The sequence below is a fragment of the Quercus robur genome, chromosome 2 (genome assembly GCF_932294415.1).
Source record: "Quercus robur chromosome 2, dhQueRobu3.1, whole genome shotgun sequence".
In the NCBI taxonomy this organism is placed as follows: Eukaryota; Viridiplantae; Streptophyta; class Magnoliopsida; order Fagales; family Fagaceae; genus Quercus; species Quercus robur.
The window spans coordinates 53649023-53665327 of NC_065535.1; the positions used below are offsets into that span (position 1 = coordinate 53649023).

Here is a 16305-nt window from a genome sequence, read left to right on the forward strand (position 1 = left end):
AAAGCCCTAGGGAGACACTATAAAAGGGGATGGAGTCAACAGGAAAAACCAGTCAACAACAATGAATTAGAGTGAAAAGATCCTTTAGAAAACTCCTTTAGAATTCAAAAAAGGGAAAAATAGGGAAAACTCTGTGAGGGATCTTGAGACAGACACTAGAGGATACACTTGGATTTAAAGGGATTCAAACCTCACAAGTCTTAGAAGCCTTAAAGAGCTATCTAAGTCTGTAACTTTTGAACTTATTTAGACCTTGTAACACATCCCAGTGGAAAAAGGACCTAATGTATTTAAAAACTCAAGAAATAATGAAGTATTATTTATCATTCTAAGGATCTCTAACGTTTTAAATTACCTTTTACTGTTCCTTTATTGTTCTTTACTGTACAATATGTATATATTTTGTATGTATGGATGAGTATATGTTGTAGGATCCATGTTTTGTGCACAACTTGGTTCGTAATCAGTCCAATATAGCTGCGTTGAACCAGGCCTAGTCCACCAAACCATAAGCATAAGGCCTAGGATCCCTATCTCTACTCGGGCTTGGGTACTGTAAAAAAAAAAAAAAAAAAAAAAAACCCACACCCCTTTTTTATGGTTCCTCTCTTTTCTCTCGTGTATCTCTCCTCCCCCCAAAATTTGCCAATCACTTCCCTCACATCATCGGCCTTTATTTATAGACTTCCCTTAGTGGGATCGTCATGATGAGGGGGTGGCTTTTCATGTTGGTGGGTCCCTTTAGATTCCTGACCAGATGAGACCCATTTCTCATGACTGATGTGACTCTTTTGAAACTTGCACCCGTCGCCAAACGGTGTTTGGCAGGCGATTTCCCCCAAAGCATTACTGTTCTCATCCGATATAGACCTCGACCTGGTATTGGACCCTGACCAGGCACTGGTCCCTCAAATTGATATGGGCCTTGACCTAAGATTGGGCCCTATACTCTTAAAGCATATGGAGGCTAATGGATTGGGCTTGTACTTGAGGTTTTCAAGGAGTCTTATTCTAGGGTGAGAGCACATTTGTTAAAAAGTCACAAACATGGAGTAAATATATGCTCTAAGGTTTGAATTGAGTGTCTTGTAGAGACGCATCAAATAGAAAATGCAAGCCAAGAGGCTAATTAGAGGAGTAAGCCTAAGCTAGTACTTTTACCCACCGGTCCTACTCCTAGTCCTATTCTTACTAACGGTATTATAGGTACAAGTCAACCATTTCAGAAAATAAAATTGACTAGGGGGGGGGGGGGGGAACATCCTTTGGAGAGGGCTTTTAACAATCAATGTCGAGACCATTTAGATAGTCTTGTTGCTAGGACATTTTATTCTACTGGGTTACCCTTTCACTTGGCTAAGAACCCATATTTTATTGAAATGATTAAATATGCTGCTAATAATAGTTTAGCGAGCTATACTCCCCTGGGTTACAATAAATCAAGAACTACTTTCTTACAAAAAGAGAGGGGACATGTTGACAAGTTGTTAGGGTCAATTAAAGAAACTTGGAAAGAAAAGGGTTTAAGCATAGTAATTAGTAAGTGATTGGTGGACGAATCCCCAGAGAAGGCCACTCATCAATTTTATGGCTACATCAGAACAAGGTGCCCTTAAAATCCATTGATGGTACAAAAGAGTACAAATTCAAGCGCTACATTTCAAACTTTTTTCTAGAGGTCATAGCTGAGGTTGGATGTCACAATGTTGTTCAAATCATTACTGATAATGCACCTGTTATGAAGTTTGCAGGATCTATTGTTGAAGCTGAATATCCCACTATATTTTGGTCACCATGTGTTGTGCATACCTTCAATCTAGCTTTGAAGAACATATGTGCAGCCAAATACTCTCTTCATAATGAGGTCGCATATGATGAATGTCAAAGGATTACAAAGATTGCTGATGAAGTATCTTTCATTTGTGTTTTCATCATGAATCATTCAATGAAATTGGCAATTTTTAATGAATTTTCCCATTTGAAATTACTTCTTGTTGCTGATACACAATTTGCTTTAATAATAATCACGCTTAAAAGATTGAAACTGATAAGAAGAGGTCTTCAAAGCATGGTCATTAGCGAGCAACAAACATCTTATAGAGAAGATGATGTTGGAAAAGCTCAAACCGTGAGAGATTATATTTTGGATGAAGTATGGTGGGACAAGGTTAACTATATTCTTCGATTCACAGGCCTATTTATGACATGCTTTAAGTGGCTGACACGGATAGAGCTATTCTTCATGAGGTGTATGAAAATGCGGGATTTAGTGTTAGAAAAAGTGAAGAAAGAAATATACTGGTTCGAAGGCAAGCAAGAACATGAGTCTGAGTACATTTTCTAATGTGGTTTGCAATATACTCATTGATTGGTGGAACAAAAATTGTACACCACTTCATTGCCTTTCTCACTCCTTGAATCCTAAGTAAAATTCCTTTCTATTCTAATTTTTCTTTTCTTCCTTTTGAAATAAATAAATTCATTTTTATTATTACTACTTATATACTTATTTTTTACTAGGTATTATACCAATCAATGGATTGTTGAGGTAAAAGGCTGTGTTCCTTCACATAAGGATCGTGACATTTTTGATGAGAGAAACAAGTGCTTAAAAAGATATTTTTCCAGATATGGAAGATAGAAGGAAGGTGCATGCAGAGTTTGGTTTATTTTCAGGACATATGTCATATGATGCTCATTACATGGAAGAAAGATATAACTTAGAATTAGTCCTAAACGTGCTAAAGATTTAGTATTTGTTTATTCTAATTTTCAACTTCTTTCAAGAAAGAGTGACGAGTACACTAAAGGAAAATCTCAAAAGTGGGACATTAGTGGTGATTCTTGGGATGAACCATTTAGAGGATCTGGGTTGCTTGAAATTTTATCACTAGATGAGCTAGAGTTGGAGGTTATGCTTGATGAAAATGATGAGGAAAATGTTGAAGAAGATGTTGTTATATGATCATCTTGAAGTCTTGTCTTCTTTTTTTGTTTGATATTGAATGTAGTTATTTGAAACTTTTTAACTCTTTGTTTGTACTTCAAACAGCACTTTCTGTGTTTGTTTATTTGAACCCTTGGTTTGTATTTGAAACAACATTTTATAATGTCATTGTACTTGTTTGTTGTTTAGTATTGCCTTTAAATTAATTTTAGATATGTTTTCAAGCATTTTAATGTTATTATTACTTAATTTTAAAACTTATAATAAACATAAATTATGTACAAAAATATTTAAATATACCTAAAAATAAACATTAGTTAATTAATAAATTGCCGTATCCCCAATGTAACGTATCCTAGATTTTTGAAAAAAATGTTGGATCCCTGTACCCGTATTGTACCAATACCCATATTGGTGCATCATAGAGTTTATGGAGGGGCAGCATGACTTGATAAAAACTGTCATCCAAACGATATAATAGGTCTCATACAAGCTACAATTCTTTCTCTGGATTCAACAACACATCAAAAAAAGTGACTATCACAAGAGCTGAAGGCCATAAGGGGAAAAAATGCCAGCAAAGTATTAAAATTGATATTGGAAATCATTCATACAACCAGCCTAAGAAGTACGAGTATGATCATCTTCTGCAGCAGTTTCAAAGGTTTCACCAGCAACAAGCTCTGGGACTTCATCGTCATCTTCTTCTTGCGTTGCTTGTGCACCAGCAGGTGGCTGCTGCTTCTGAAACTGCTCTGCCAGCTTCCTTAGGTGGTCCAAGTTATCTGGCCCTACAAATTGAAACCCGTATATGTCAATGCAAGTTAGTCAACTGGACTGAGATAACAAAACACAACAAATTCATTTCCCGAAAGCCCATTGAATTAGTTTCTGTCAAGACTACTAGAAAAAAGTAATTTCCATCTAAATAATGTCCTGCAGCCATATAATCTAATACAATTAATATAACTCCTTGGGTTAAAATAGCCTCATTTCCACAATCCATCAATCAAAGATCGGCAGTGGAATATTTATTTTATATTACTCTTACTTATGCTGTTAATACTCTTCATTTGAATCACATAAGCATAGATTATTGAATAAAAGAGACATTTCCCGTTTAAAAACTCCAACAACATGAATGTGACATAATTTTCTGTGTGAGCTGTTTGACATCAGCAGAGGTAGAGCTTCTGTGGTCGACAAAGATGGTAGAGGTGCCGGCAATCAATGACACACAAAATAATTTTTAAACTACTTTGCTCAATAACAGTCCACAAGTGGGTTATGAATCCCTCGGGCAGAATTGTTTGGGACATTCTCAAGCCAAGATGTGGGGAGAAGGGGGGGGGGGGGGGAGGGGGGGGGACAACACTGTACACACATTGCCAACATTTGAACACATCCACCAGCAGGATTTTGAAATGAAAACCATAAAATCTCATTGTTTAAAAATCGAGAGTCAAAAGCTGAAGATTTTATCATTTGGATTCACCATCTTTGATTTTTTAAATTCAGATTTCAGAAAGAAGATTATGAAATTGGATCTTGGGGATTTTGACTTCACAGGAAACGGATAACAGACAATAAAGTTCCTGTAGTGGATGCCCTGGCTTTTCATGCTTTTCTCCTTTGCAATTGTTCCTTCTTGTAGTGGATATCAATGCCCTGGTTTCATATTTTTTCTCTATTGCAACTAGCATCTACCTACCAAATTATATTGTGCAAAAACTTCCACAACAGGCAATGGGCATGCATAACTTACTAATCCAAAAAGAACAGGAAAATTGGATTGACTAGTCTACTATATACAAGCCAATTAGATATTCAAGGCACATTTAAGAAATATTTAACATCAGTTAACTAGTAAAGACAAAAAGCCTCAGGTTAGCAAGCCAAAGAAGCAATTTGTTTGTACTGGGGTCTCAAAATACAGGTAGCTGACAAATACTAATATGGAACTATTAGAACAAAAACATTATGATTTAAATGCAAGGAAAATAAACATAACAGCATCATACCTAGTTGGTTAATGATCCCTGGGAGAATATCTTGCAATTCTGAAACACAATTTCAAGTCTTAGTTCTTTTCCATTGAAAATTATTAAAGAAATAGATGTGCAGCAGCAACAAATCAGTGACATGAATGAAAATCTGGGAATGCTAAGCATAAAGTTAGCAGACCCTCAGCAATATTACAACATTTAAATGGGCCACCTACTATTTCAGCAACTCATGTAGACCACATCTTGAAAAACATAAATATATAGAAAAAACCACCAAAAAAAAGGCAGACAAGCATTCTAGCAAATATAAACGGTAGAAGAAGAGAATGAGAAAATACTTTTTGTTTGAGGAGAACCACTAACAACCCAAGTGTTGGCAGCTATGGAAGCTTGAACTGGGATACAAGATAGAAAAAATTAATAGTCATTGGTAGCCAAATAGAAAAGCAATTACAAAAACATCGGTGGGGTAAAAAGCTTAGGCTACACAATCCTAAAGGCATATTTAGATTAGGAGGTTAACCTTTGGGATTAAGAAACTGAATGACTGCATCATCCCTGAAAATGTTAACTTCTTCAATAGCAGGGATGGTGTTCACCCCAATCCTCTTGAATATACTCTGAAGCCTTTTATCATCAGTGGTCGTGGCTCTGTGAATAGCCTTCTTTTTTCTAAGTACAAAAGCACACAAGACAGAGGCTCATCAAACTCAACTAAACTTACATACAAAAGTAACAAACAAAAACATTATGTAGTTTTTGTGAAAATTAATAGTACAAAATGATTAAATCTTTCTGATATCATATTTTGAATGAGAAGAATGACACTTGGAGAATCTCTTCAGACTGTTTATTAAATTAAATCCTAATGGTTTATAATCTAAAACAATTATAGGATAATTTAAATTACACTTCCTCCCCCCATAACAATAGCTGGTATTGAATAAAAAAAAAAAAGGAAAGAATAAAAAAATGCTTCCTATTACCGACCATTGTTGTGGTTCACCTATCATTCTATTTGTTTTTACAAAATGAGCAGCTCTTTCTAGTGAGAAATAAACTTTTTTTAGTTGATTAAGCTACAAAATGAAGTTGTACATATTCTATTGAACAAGAAAGAATGTCACACCTTCTCATGCTTCCTTTTCCACCAGTACGAACAGCAACAGCCATTTTCATGAGCCTCTCCCTATCCATCTGAGTAGGGAAAAACACTGAATCAATGACAACCCTTTTTCATATAATTTTTTGGGTCTCAAATCTGAATCCTAAGTCCAACAAAATTGTGAGTGAAAATAATTGGGAGATAAGGGTTTTCAAATAAAAGAAGCTTCTTTTCAACCCAATAAATTAAAGAAAAAGAAAATTAACCAAAACCCTAGCATTTTGTAGATACTGGAAAGAAAAAGAGTAATAGCAATATGGGCTAAAGTTTCTGTATAAAATGAAACTATTTAACACAGTGAAGAGGCAAAACAAAAGAAATGTTAGTAAATGTGTAAAATTCAAACTAAGACAGAAAACCTAATACAGAAACAACACTAAATAATAAATTCTTTTTTATAAAAAAAGTACCTTTGTTTTGGTAACAAAATATGAAATGTAGAATATGAAACGAATAGTAGCAAAAGCCGCCGCGGCAGTACACAGGCAAGAGAAAGAGAGCAATCTCGGTTTGACAGATGAAGATGGGGATAAATATGCCCTCCTCTACTTGAGTGCCCAATTCCTATTTTACCCTTCCTCCCTCCAGTAAACATTAGGACCTAATTCATTTTTGGCCAAGAAGTCATTCGATATTGGGTGTATTATAATTTTCTTTTTCTTTTTCTTTTTCTTTTTTGAGAAACTAATTTTCTTTTTCTTATTTTGAGAGACCATGTATTGTAAATTGGAATAGTATATTGTAATAGATTTGGACCTAGAATAGCATAAATTAAAAATAACTTTGACCAACTTGACTATATGTGAGCAATTTGGTGCTAAAAAGTTAACTTTTAGTAACTCAAAACGTCATTTTATCTATTCTAACACTTCACTTTACAATACTTCCAACGTTAAAGATTTTATTATTTTGCCACTTCATTTAAATATTATTTATTTATTTTTATCTATTTCTCTTTCTTTCTCTTCCTCTCTGTCTCTTTGTCTCTTCTTTGTAGCAATAACAACCAGCAAGAACAACCACTCACAGCCATCACGCACAACCCACTACTAGCAAAACCAGTTGCCACAACCCATAGTCATAAACTCACTGTCCCAAAAAAAATTTCCATATCAAACCCACCCAAAACCTCCACAACTATAATTAAAAAAAAAAAAAATCCAACCACCACAAACCCACCATCCATACCACAACCACACCGCCACCAACCACATCACAACCTAGTGACCCAAATAGCCAAAAACTACCACACAAACCACAACTCCATTGAAACCCAACCACACCAAAAGCCGATCAACAACCCACCACAACCACAAGCCACTACCACAACCACAACCACTCCCACCACCATCCCTACCACCTAGTAAAACAACCAAGCACAAACACTACCCTTCGCCACACCTAGCACTAACATAACGACCCCAGCACCATCATTGTCGATGCCAAATTACCCCCAAAACCCAGTAAGCCACAACTCACAAAACCCATAACCCACCAAAAAAATCTCCACCACAATGCACCAAACTTGAATGCTAGAACAACCCAAACCCAAGAATTCAAAACGTCAACGCCAATCTCAACAACCACCACATGTCATCGCACATTGATCTCAAAGCCATTATCACCATTTTGTTGTGAGAGGCGAGAAAGGAGAGGAAGCAATAGAGGGGAGAGAGAGAACTGACTTGAGAGAGATAAAGAGAAAGGAGAAAGTGGGGGAATGGAGAGAGAAAGAATAAACTAATTTAATATTGAGAGGGAGAAAGAGAAATAATATAATACCAGTAGTGGCTCACTACAGTGAATTGGTACTACTAGCAGTTCACTATTATAGATTGGTAAAAAAATTTTAAGTTTAGCACCATTGATGTTGGATGTTGGGTGTTTGGAGTATTAAAATAGATATTTAACACCATTGGTGTGGATGCTCTTAATTTCCAAACTCTATTCTTTTACCACTTTATTTAAATTCTTTTATTATTATTATTTATTTACTCTTCATTTACTCTCTCTCTCTCTCTCTCTCTCTCTCTCTCTCTCTCTCTCTCTCTCTCTCTCTCTCTCTCTCTCTCCTACAAGCAACCATCATCCCTTACAACCAAAATCCCAACCCAACAACCACCGCCACTGCACCACACACAGTAAATAACGAAACAACCCACCACCAAAACCCAGCCACCAATCTCAACCCACCAACCATCGAAACTACCACCACCAATCCTAACCTAGCAACCACCAAAACGACCCACCACCAATCCCAGCCCAGCAACCGATTCAACTCCACCAACGAGACCCAGACATCGATTAAACTCCATCACCGAAACTAAAACCCAAATACCACTGAAATGGGCCACCACCGAAACCCAGTCACCAATTCAACTCCACCATTGAAACTGAAACCCAGCTACCACCAAAATCCCACCCCCAATCCAAACCTAGCAACCACTAAAAAGACCCGCCACTAAAACCTAGCCATTGATTGAACCCAATCAAAAATGTGAAGAGACAAAGAAGATAAATAAAGAGAATAGAGAGAGAAGAGGGAGAGTCATAAATGAGAGAGAGTGAGAGTTAATAAAATATTGGAATTTAAGTTTACCAACTATGAATAGTAATTTGAAAAAGTACCAAATTACTGTAGTAGGTTGGTATAATTTTTTACATATAATAATCCAGTTTTTGCATGTTTTTTAATGGTTTAGGTTGAAAATAGCAATTTGGAGGGCTTTATACCCCCGCTGCTAATGCTTTAATGTTTTAAAATTCAGATTTATACTCTTGATGAGTACTTAGCTTTTGGAAAAATGGCATTTCATCCATGCTTGGTATTATTAAATGTCATATAAGCACCCATAATATGAGTTTTTTAATAGCCCATAGTCTTGAAGTTGATGATGTGCCAGAGGGAGACATATCACTACTTGCAAAATGGAATTACCCTCTCTATAGTGAGAAAATGACACTATTGCTCAATACAAACATAGCTTCGGGTAAAAAAATCAAGACAATTTCCCTATCCTTCCAAACGACCTTTCCTAAAACTTTCCCCATTTCTCCCAATATTTTCCCATAATTTTTACATATGTTCACAAAATTTTCAAAATGTGATCTTATAAAAGGAATTTCATACATGATTTGTCGATTTGTAGAGCTTTCTCATGGATTGTTAAGAGTTAAGACCCTAGTGACATTGCCTAATCACATTTATGAGAAGAACTAAAGTTCAAAATCCCCTTTCCCATTGTTGTAACTATCAAATTATATATATATATATATATGTGTGTGTGTGTGTGTGTGTGTATTACATTTTAAATGCAAACTATTTAATTAAATTTTTGTATTCAAGTTATTCTAATACTAATATATCTTTTTTTCCTCAACATGCAAAATGACTAATTTTTCTTTTGTTTTTTCCCCAAGTATTATTATTTCTACACCACCCACAAGTCTGATTAACAGCAACGTCAATCAACCATAGTCCAATATAGGGGTGTCAATTCGTGTTTGCCTGTCAGGTTTGTATCGACTCATGAGTATCTGACTATATGAGTCAACACTAACCCAACATGTTTATTAAACGAGTCAAGATTTCTCGACCTTAACAAAACTCATTTATTAAACGGGTCAATCATGTCGATCTATTTATCAAATTTTATCCCAAAAAAAAAAAAGTATTAACCAAATTGAATTATTAAAAACCAAAAAAATAAATATATTTTAATATAAAATTCAGAATAAGTAATTGTATCACAAATAATCATTTAAAACTAAAGTATATTTCAATATCACAAATAATCAATCATAATATGTCAAAGAAAATAAATCACAACAACTAATAAGTTTATATACCTAGGATTTGAAGGGTATATTAATAATTTGTCATTTAATTAAAAGGTTCAGCTAGTTCAAACGGATTCCATGAATTGGACACTAACCTAACCTGTTTATTAAACAGGTAAGTTATGTCAACCCGAATATGACATCAACTCATTAAACCTCAACTCATGACTTGTTAATTTCGTAGCATGTCATGTTGGGTTTCATAGGTCCTGTCCAATTTTGCCTCCCTCCCTTAAGTCCAAATTTAAAATACTGTATTAAAGAAAAAGCAAATGAACTCAAAACACAAGAGTCAAGACTCAAATAGGGCTGTAAATGAGCTAAGCTTTGCCGAATAATGTGTATTTGAGCTTGGCTCGTCAATAAAAATAAAATGCTCAAGCTTGGCTCAAGATTGAGACAAGCTTAAAAACAATGTTTGAACTTGAGCTCGTGAGATTCGTGAGAATGCCAAAAAGTTTGAGCTTAGCTTGGCTTGGCTTAGTTTGATTAATTAGTTAAGCCAAGCTCGAGCTTAATATCAAGCTCAAACTTGAGCTCAAGTTAAGCTTTTTAGCTTGGGATCCAAAAACATTGCATGTACTTATCACCAAAAATCAAGTCAACAAAAAGAAAAGAAAAGAAAATAATATGCTCATTTTATAATGCTTCTAATTCCACCCGTGATTAGAAATTGTTTAAATTACAACTTTACATAATTAAATCCATCTGTTCATTATTCATTGTCTATAGCTTGAGTAATTGTTCAAAATGGAATTTTTATATCCACATTTGTCATTTATGCAACTATAATCTTCATAAATTTAAATAAATTAACATTTCAAAACATATATGAATAAACAAGCTATAAATTAACATTCCAAAATGTGTAATATCATAATAATGAGTTTATTTAGTAAACATATATCAAGTTATAAACGAGCTTAAGGTTGGCATGTTTTGTATCGAGCCCTGTTGTTTACGAGTTTGTTCACCAACAATTTTCTTTTACTTGGGCTCATCTTGTTTATCAAACAAGCCTAAAACTAAGGCTCAAACTTGGCTTATTTATAAGGTGAAAATCACATTTTGGTCCCTACATTTTGACCCGATTCCCGTTTTAGTCCCTAAGTTTTTTTTTTACCGCTTTTAGTCCCTCTCCAGAAAAACGGTTCCATTTTAGTCCCTACCGTTACTTCATAAACGGATCTTGCTGATGTGGCAAACGGCATTGGTAGTCAATAATAAAATAATGTCTACAGTACCACTGTTAGTTACTCCCGCCCCTTCCTAGTCACTTGCCACTCACGTGACGGTCCCTAACCAAACAAAACCCCAAATCACCCAAATAGAAATCCCTAACCCCCAAATTTCCTCAGCTCCTCGCTCATCAGTCACCACACGGATTGAAGTCCCTCACCAGTCACGAACTCAAAAACACCTTCAAATCAATTGCTCCTCGCTCACCACACAGCCGAAAACCATCTTCAAATCAACTGCTTTCCATGGATTCAAGCTCGATGTCATCGAGTGGAAGCTTGAGGAAAAGGGGCCCAGCCCGATGCTTCTGCTCTGAGAGACCCGTTGTGGTCGTTTCATGGACATCTGACAACCCTGGAAGAAGGTTCTACGGTTGTCCAAATTACTGGGTAAGGTAGTATCTCTCTTTGTAATGTTTTTAAATTTCTGGGTTTTTAACTTTGGAAGCACTTTAGGTTCATTTTCGTTTCAATCTTGCTTCAATCTTGCAATCCCCTTTAGTCTAAGTCTAACCCAGAATTTCTTTTCTTAAATAAATAAAAATTTTAAAAAATTTAAGGAAAAAAAAAAAAAAAAACTCAGCTTGTTGCTGACAATATAAATTGTGCTAATACAAGAACATTGTGCTAATACTGTTTTAGTTTCTGGTAAGGTAGTATTTGCTAATACTATTTGTTACTGTTTTTCATGATTTTGGTTGTTCATTTAACATCATTTATCTGGTCCTTGGGTGTCAGGTTGGACGCAAGTGTAAATTTTTTCAGTGGCTTGATGATGAAATCTGCGAGCGTGGGAAGGTGCTGATTCCGGAGCAAAGGCAACGGATTTTGAACCTTGAAGCTCAAATTGTAGGCTACAGGAAGAGAGAGAAGAGGCTGCTCATTTGCCTGGGGCTGTCTCTGGTGATAAGTGGGATGCTACTTTGTTTGATGCTTCTTCTGGTTGGCTAAATAGGTGGGGGGGAATGGGTCATTAGGTGGGTAGGTGTTAGTGGAAAAAGGCCTGAATTTTGTTGTATGTATTAGTGGCAAAAGGCCTGAATTTTAGTGTATGTATTAGTGGAAAAAGGCCACAATTTGTGTTGGAATGTGTTGTTTGTAGTAGTGGGAAAAGGCCTGATTTTTTGGTGTAATTCTCTTTGCAATCCAAGACTTTAGCAATGGAATATGGTCTTTTTAATTAATCTATGATTTGTGTACCAATTTATTACATTATTGTTAAGTGTTTGTGCCAAAGCAGTTTGTGATATTAACTGTGCACCAACTGTCAATTTGACACTGCAATTTTGAATGGAAACCAGCAGCAGCCTGCAATTTTGAATGGCTGCAAAATTCTCTTTATGTATTAAAGGAGCTGGCTGCAAAATTTACCAAACCTGCATGCATCACCAGCAGCCTGCATAATTTACCAAACCTGCATAGTTTCTGCATAACTTACCAAACCAGCAGCTCTTTATTCATACATCATTACACATTTATTCATACATCATACATCATTACACATTAAAGTGGCTACTCCCAGCACATTAAACTCCAATGCTCACCAAATCTGCATAATCACCAAACTGCCCAACAAAGCTAAAAACCAGCAAATTTGAGTTTAAGCATTTTAAAAACCAAAGCTAAAAACCAGCAAAGTAAATATGAATAATGGAAGCTGAATCATCATAACAATGGGAGAATAATTACAAAATATTTAACACCAATGGTAGTTTTTGGTGTACCACAATAATTACAAAATATGTGACAAAGCACATTCATACAAAAAAGGATTTGGTCAGCCCATAAACATATGCCAATTGTTCTAGCAGTTACATAAATATATGAAGAGTGCTTCAACATATAGCACAACAAAAAAAAGGTCCTGCTTCAGTTTGCTATCTTTTAGCAGATCTCATTGCTGCCATATATCTTGCTGCATTCCCAGTTGCATTCAAGGTTTCAGTAGTGACTGCACTTCTCTTCCTCTGTTTTTTTGGTCTTCGATTGGATTGGTTATCAGTGGGGGTTGGAGGTGCACTTGTGGTCACATCATCATTAGAGCTTGGTTGTGCCCTGTGTACTGTTGGCTGAGCATCCTTGGCTGCCTACAAGCATAAGCACAATAACAATTAATAGTTTGCCAACTGAAAAACAAAACAATGAGGATATCTAAGTCAAAGTGTATACTTACCCTTCTAGTGGTCCTACTGGCTTGGGATGCACTCCCAGGCAAGGAGGAGTTCCCTCCTACTTCTCCCTTGCAGCTCCTCTTGTTGTGTCCTAATTTCCCACATAACTTGCATTGTTTTGAGATGCCTAGGCCTCTTTTTTTTTCTGTGACTTCTAGGTTCATCAGGCTCTAGTGCCGTCTTCTTCTTAGGCCTGCCAGGAGGTCTTCTCTTGATAGGGGGTTGCACAGGTGGCAGTCCACTAGGACCCCACATATTCTGGCCATTGATGGGCTCTATAATGGGTTCATAGCAATCAATGTAGGTAGTCCTTTTGTAGCAAGCATTGACATACTTTTCAGCATCTTCTCTGTTGAAAAATATGCAAGAAATGGCATGGCAACATGGTATGCCAACTATGTCCCACTTCCTACAACTGCATTTCTTCTCTTCCAGGTCCACAATGAAACTCTCAAACCCATTCTTCACTTCAAACTTCATACGACCAGCCCAACATGCTATCCACTTGCTGCATGCCAACTTCTCCTTGTACAGCCTATTCCTTATCTTAGGACACAACTCAGATTCCACCTTCGTAATCATTTCTCTGTTTGCTTGAAATCTAGTCATCAGATATAGCTTAATACACTCAAGCTGCAAGCACATAGAGAGAAAGGGAGAATTAATCATTCATGAATTACATAGGTCTATGGATCATAATGCACATGAAAGGGAGAATTATGCATACCATGGTTATTATAGGTTTGCTCCTAAACTTAACTATCGTGCTGTTGAAGCTTTCACACATGTTGTTCAAGACCGTGTCACTCTGCCCATTACTTTTGAACATGTGCCTAGCCCAGATAGTTGTTGACTGAGATTGCAGCCATTTGAATGCATCTTCATCCACCTCTTTTAGCTCATTCATTGCCCTCTCAAATGCTTGCCGATAGGTAGCCTTGGCTGCTTTCCAAAAAAGGTCTCTAATAATGACACCAGGATGATTTTTCCTCAAATTTTGGTATAAATGTCTGCAGCAGATCCTGTGCTTGTACTGTGGCCAATTGTCAACAAAGGTGTTCACCAACCCCTGCAAAGCACAATCATTTAATTCAGCAAGCAATGAAGCTACCATTAACTACAAATAATTCAACAAGCAATAAAGCTACCATCATACCTTCTGCTGGTCAGATATGAACACCCATTGCTTGTCATCTCCTATGTCAGCAAGCAATAAATTAAGAAACTAGGTCCAACTGTCCTTTGTTTCAGCCTCTACTACTACATATGCGAATGGGAAGTATTCATCATTGGGATCTCTGCCAACAGCACACATCAGTTGACCACCTGTCTTGGTCTTCAGATGGCATGCATCTAGACCAATGATTGGCCTGCACCCTGCCAAGAAGCCCTTCTTGCAACTTTCAAGGCAGATGTACATTCTTTCAAAATATGGCAGCCCGGTTGCCAATCCATGCTCAGCTGCCAAATCACCATCCTCATAAGTATGCACCTTCATCAATATTGTGCTCCCAGGACTGCACCTTCTCAACTCATCACAGTACTCCCATAGTTGGTTGAACTGTGCAGTGTGGGTCCCATCAACAGCATCTTGAGCTCTCTCTCTAGCCCTACTTGCCTTGCCTGCACTTATGTCAACCACATACTTCTCATGCACAACCTCCTGAATATCCTTACGCTTTATGCCAGGCTGTCTCCTAACCCTCTTCACTAACTTCTTCCCAATGTATGATGCTATGCACCTTGGATTTCTATAGCTTCTGCTGCATGTGTGTTCCATGTTCAGTGTTTTCAATCTAAAACTCTGCTCCCTTGGCACCTTTGCAAGGTAGGCAACAAAATTGCACCCTGGCTGGCATCGGGCTCTCACTCTCACCAAGTCATTTTTTACAAATTTTATACCTCACCCACCATGGACTGCATAATCAGTTATAGCATCTTTAAATTGTTTAGCTGAGATGAACAACATATCCTTTTCAAACCTAAGGTTCTCAGCTTTGGCTACTGGCCTAAAGATTGGATATTTGCTGCTCCTAATAGAATTGTCAACCTCAGCAACAGGGATGTCATCATCACTTGAATCATCACCACCCTCACTGCTTGATGATGATTCATCAAGGCTAAGCAACTCCTCACTCTCATAGTCAGAATTCATGACACCACCACCCATTTGTCCTGCTTCAACCTCAGCATTTTCAGCTTGATTGTCCCAACTATCAGGACTATCTTCACCAATATTCATTGGTTGCACTTCTGGTTCTGGCTCTGCCTCTTCTTCTAAGTCACTCCTCTCATCCTCACTACCCTCACTGCCCTCACTGCCCTCATTACTCTCCTCAACTTGGTCATCAACAACTGGTGCTTTGCCAGCCCTCCTAGCACAAACTTCCTCATTAACAAATTCAGCATCATCATGGCCTCCAAATTGTGAAAAATCAGGTCTGTACTCTTCATTATCATTTTGAAGCACTCTGTCACTAGCAAAAACCTCTACACCTACACCTTCTACTTCACTACCAGGTACTCCTAAGGGATCAAAATCCTCCATTGGTAACTCAACTGGTTCATGCACTGGATGCTCCACAAAGACATGAATCTCCCCATATCCCTTCACCAAGTCAGTCATGAACATAGCAGCATCATCATCAACCACCTGATGGAAATTTGACCGCTCTGGGTCCACACCAGACATTTTATACCATAGCTTATCTACTTTAGAGTAGCCAAAATCCCTACATATACTCTCAATCTCTACTTTTGACCACCTATCTGGGTCACAGTTATCCACTATATCAACTGTCCCTCCTACATACGCTTGAGGGTTCCACATGAAATGCCCACCATGGTGGACATGCAGAGTAAAAAGCTCATTCATCCTGCATGCAAGTCACGGGAAGAAAACAGAATGAAAATGAAAACAGATATTAATAATACTTTG

At 37.0% G+C, this 16305-nt stretch overlaps 2 protein-coding genes across 2 annotated transcripts; both read right to left on the bottom strand.

The window, feature by feature from the left end:
* Positions 1-3395: 3395 nt before the first annotated feature.
* On the bottom strand, positions 3396-6731 carry LOC126714010 (nascent polypeptide-associated complex subunit beta-like). The gene is made up of 6 exons (XM_050414001.1): positions 6529-6731; positions 6083-6150; positions 5477-5625; positions 5292-5348; positions 4969-5007; positions 3396-3738 (listed from the first exon to the last, which is right to left on the bottom strand). The coding sequence occupies exons 2-6, from the start codon at positions 6148-6150 to the stop codon at positions 3569-3571; spliced, it is 483 nt and encodes a 160-aa protein (XP_050269958.1). The 5' UTR covers positions 6529-6731; the 3' UTR covers positions 3396-3568.
* Positions 6732-12876: 6145 nt separating this feature from the next.
* LOC126700451 (uncharacterized) lies at positions 12877-13531 on the bottom strand. Its single transcript, XM_050398637.1, has 2 exons — positions 13370-13531; positions 12877-13283 (listed from the first exon to the last, which is right to left on the bottom strand). Exons 1-2 carry the CDS (start codon positions 13529-13531, stop codon positions 13074-13076), a joined length of 372 nt encoding a protein of 123 aa, XP_050254594.1. The 3' UTR covers positions 12877-13073.
* Between the last annotated feature and the right edge of the window lie 2774 nt (positions 13532-16305).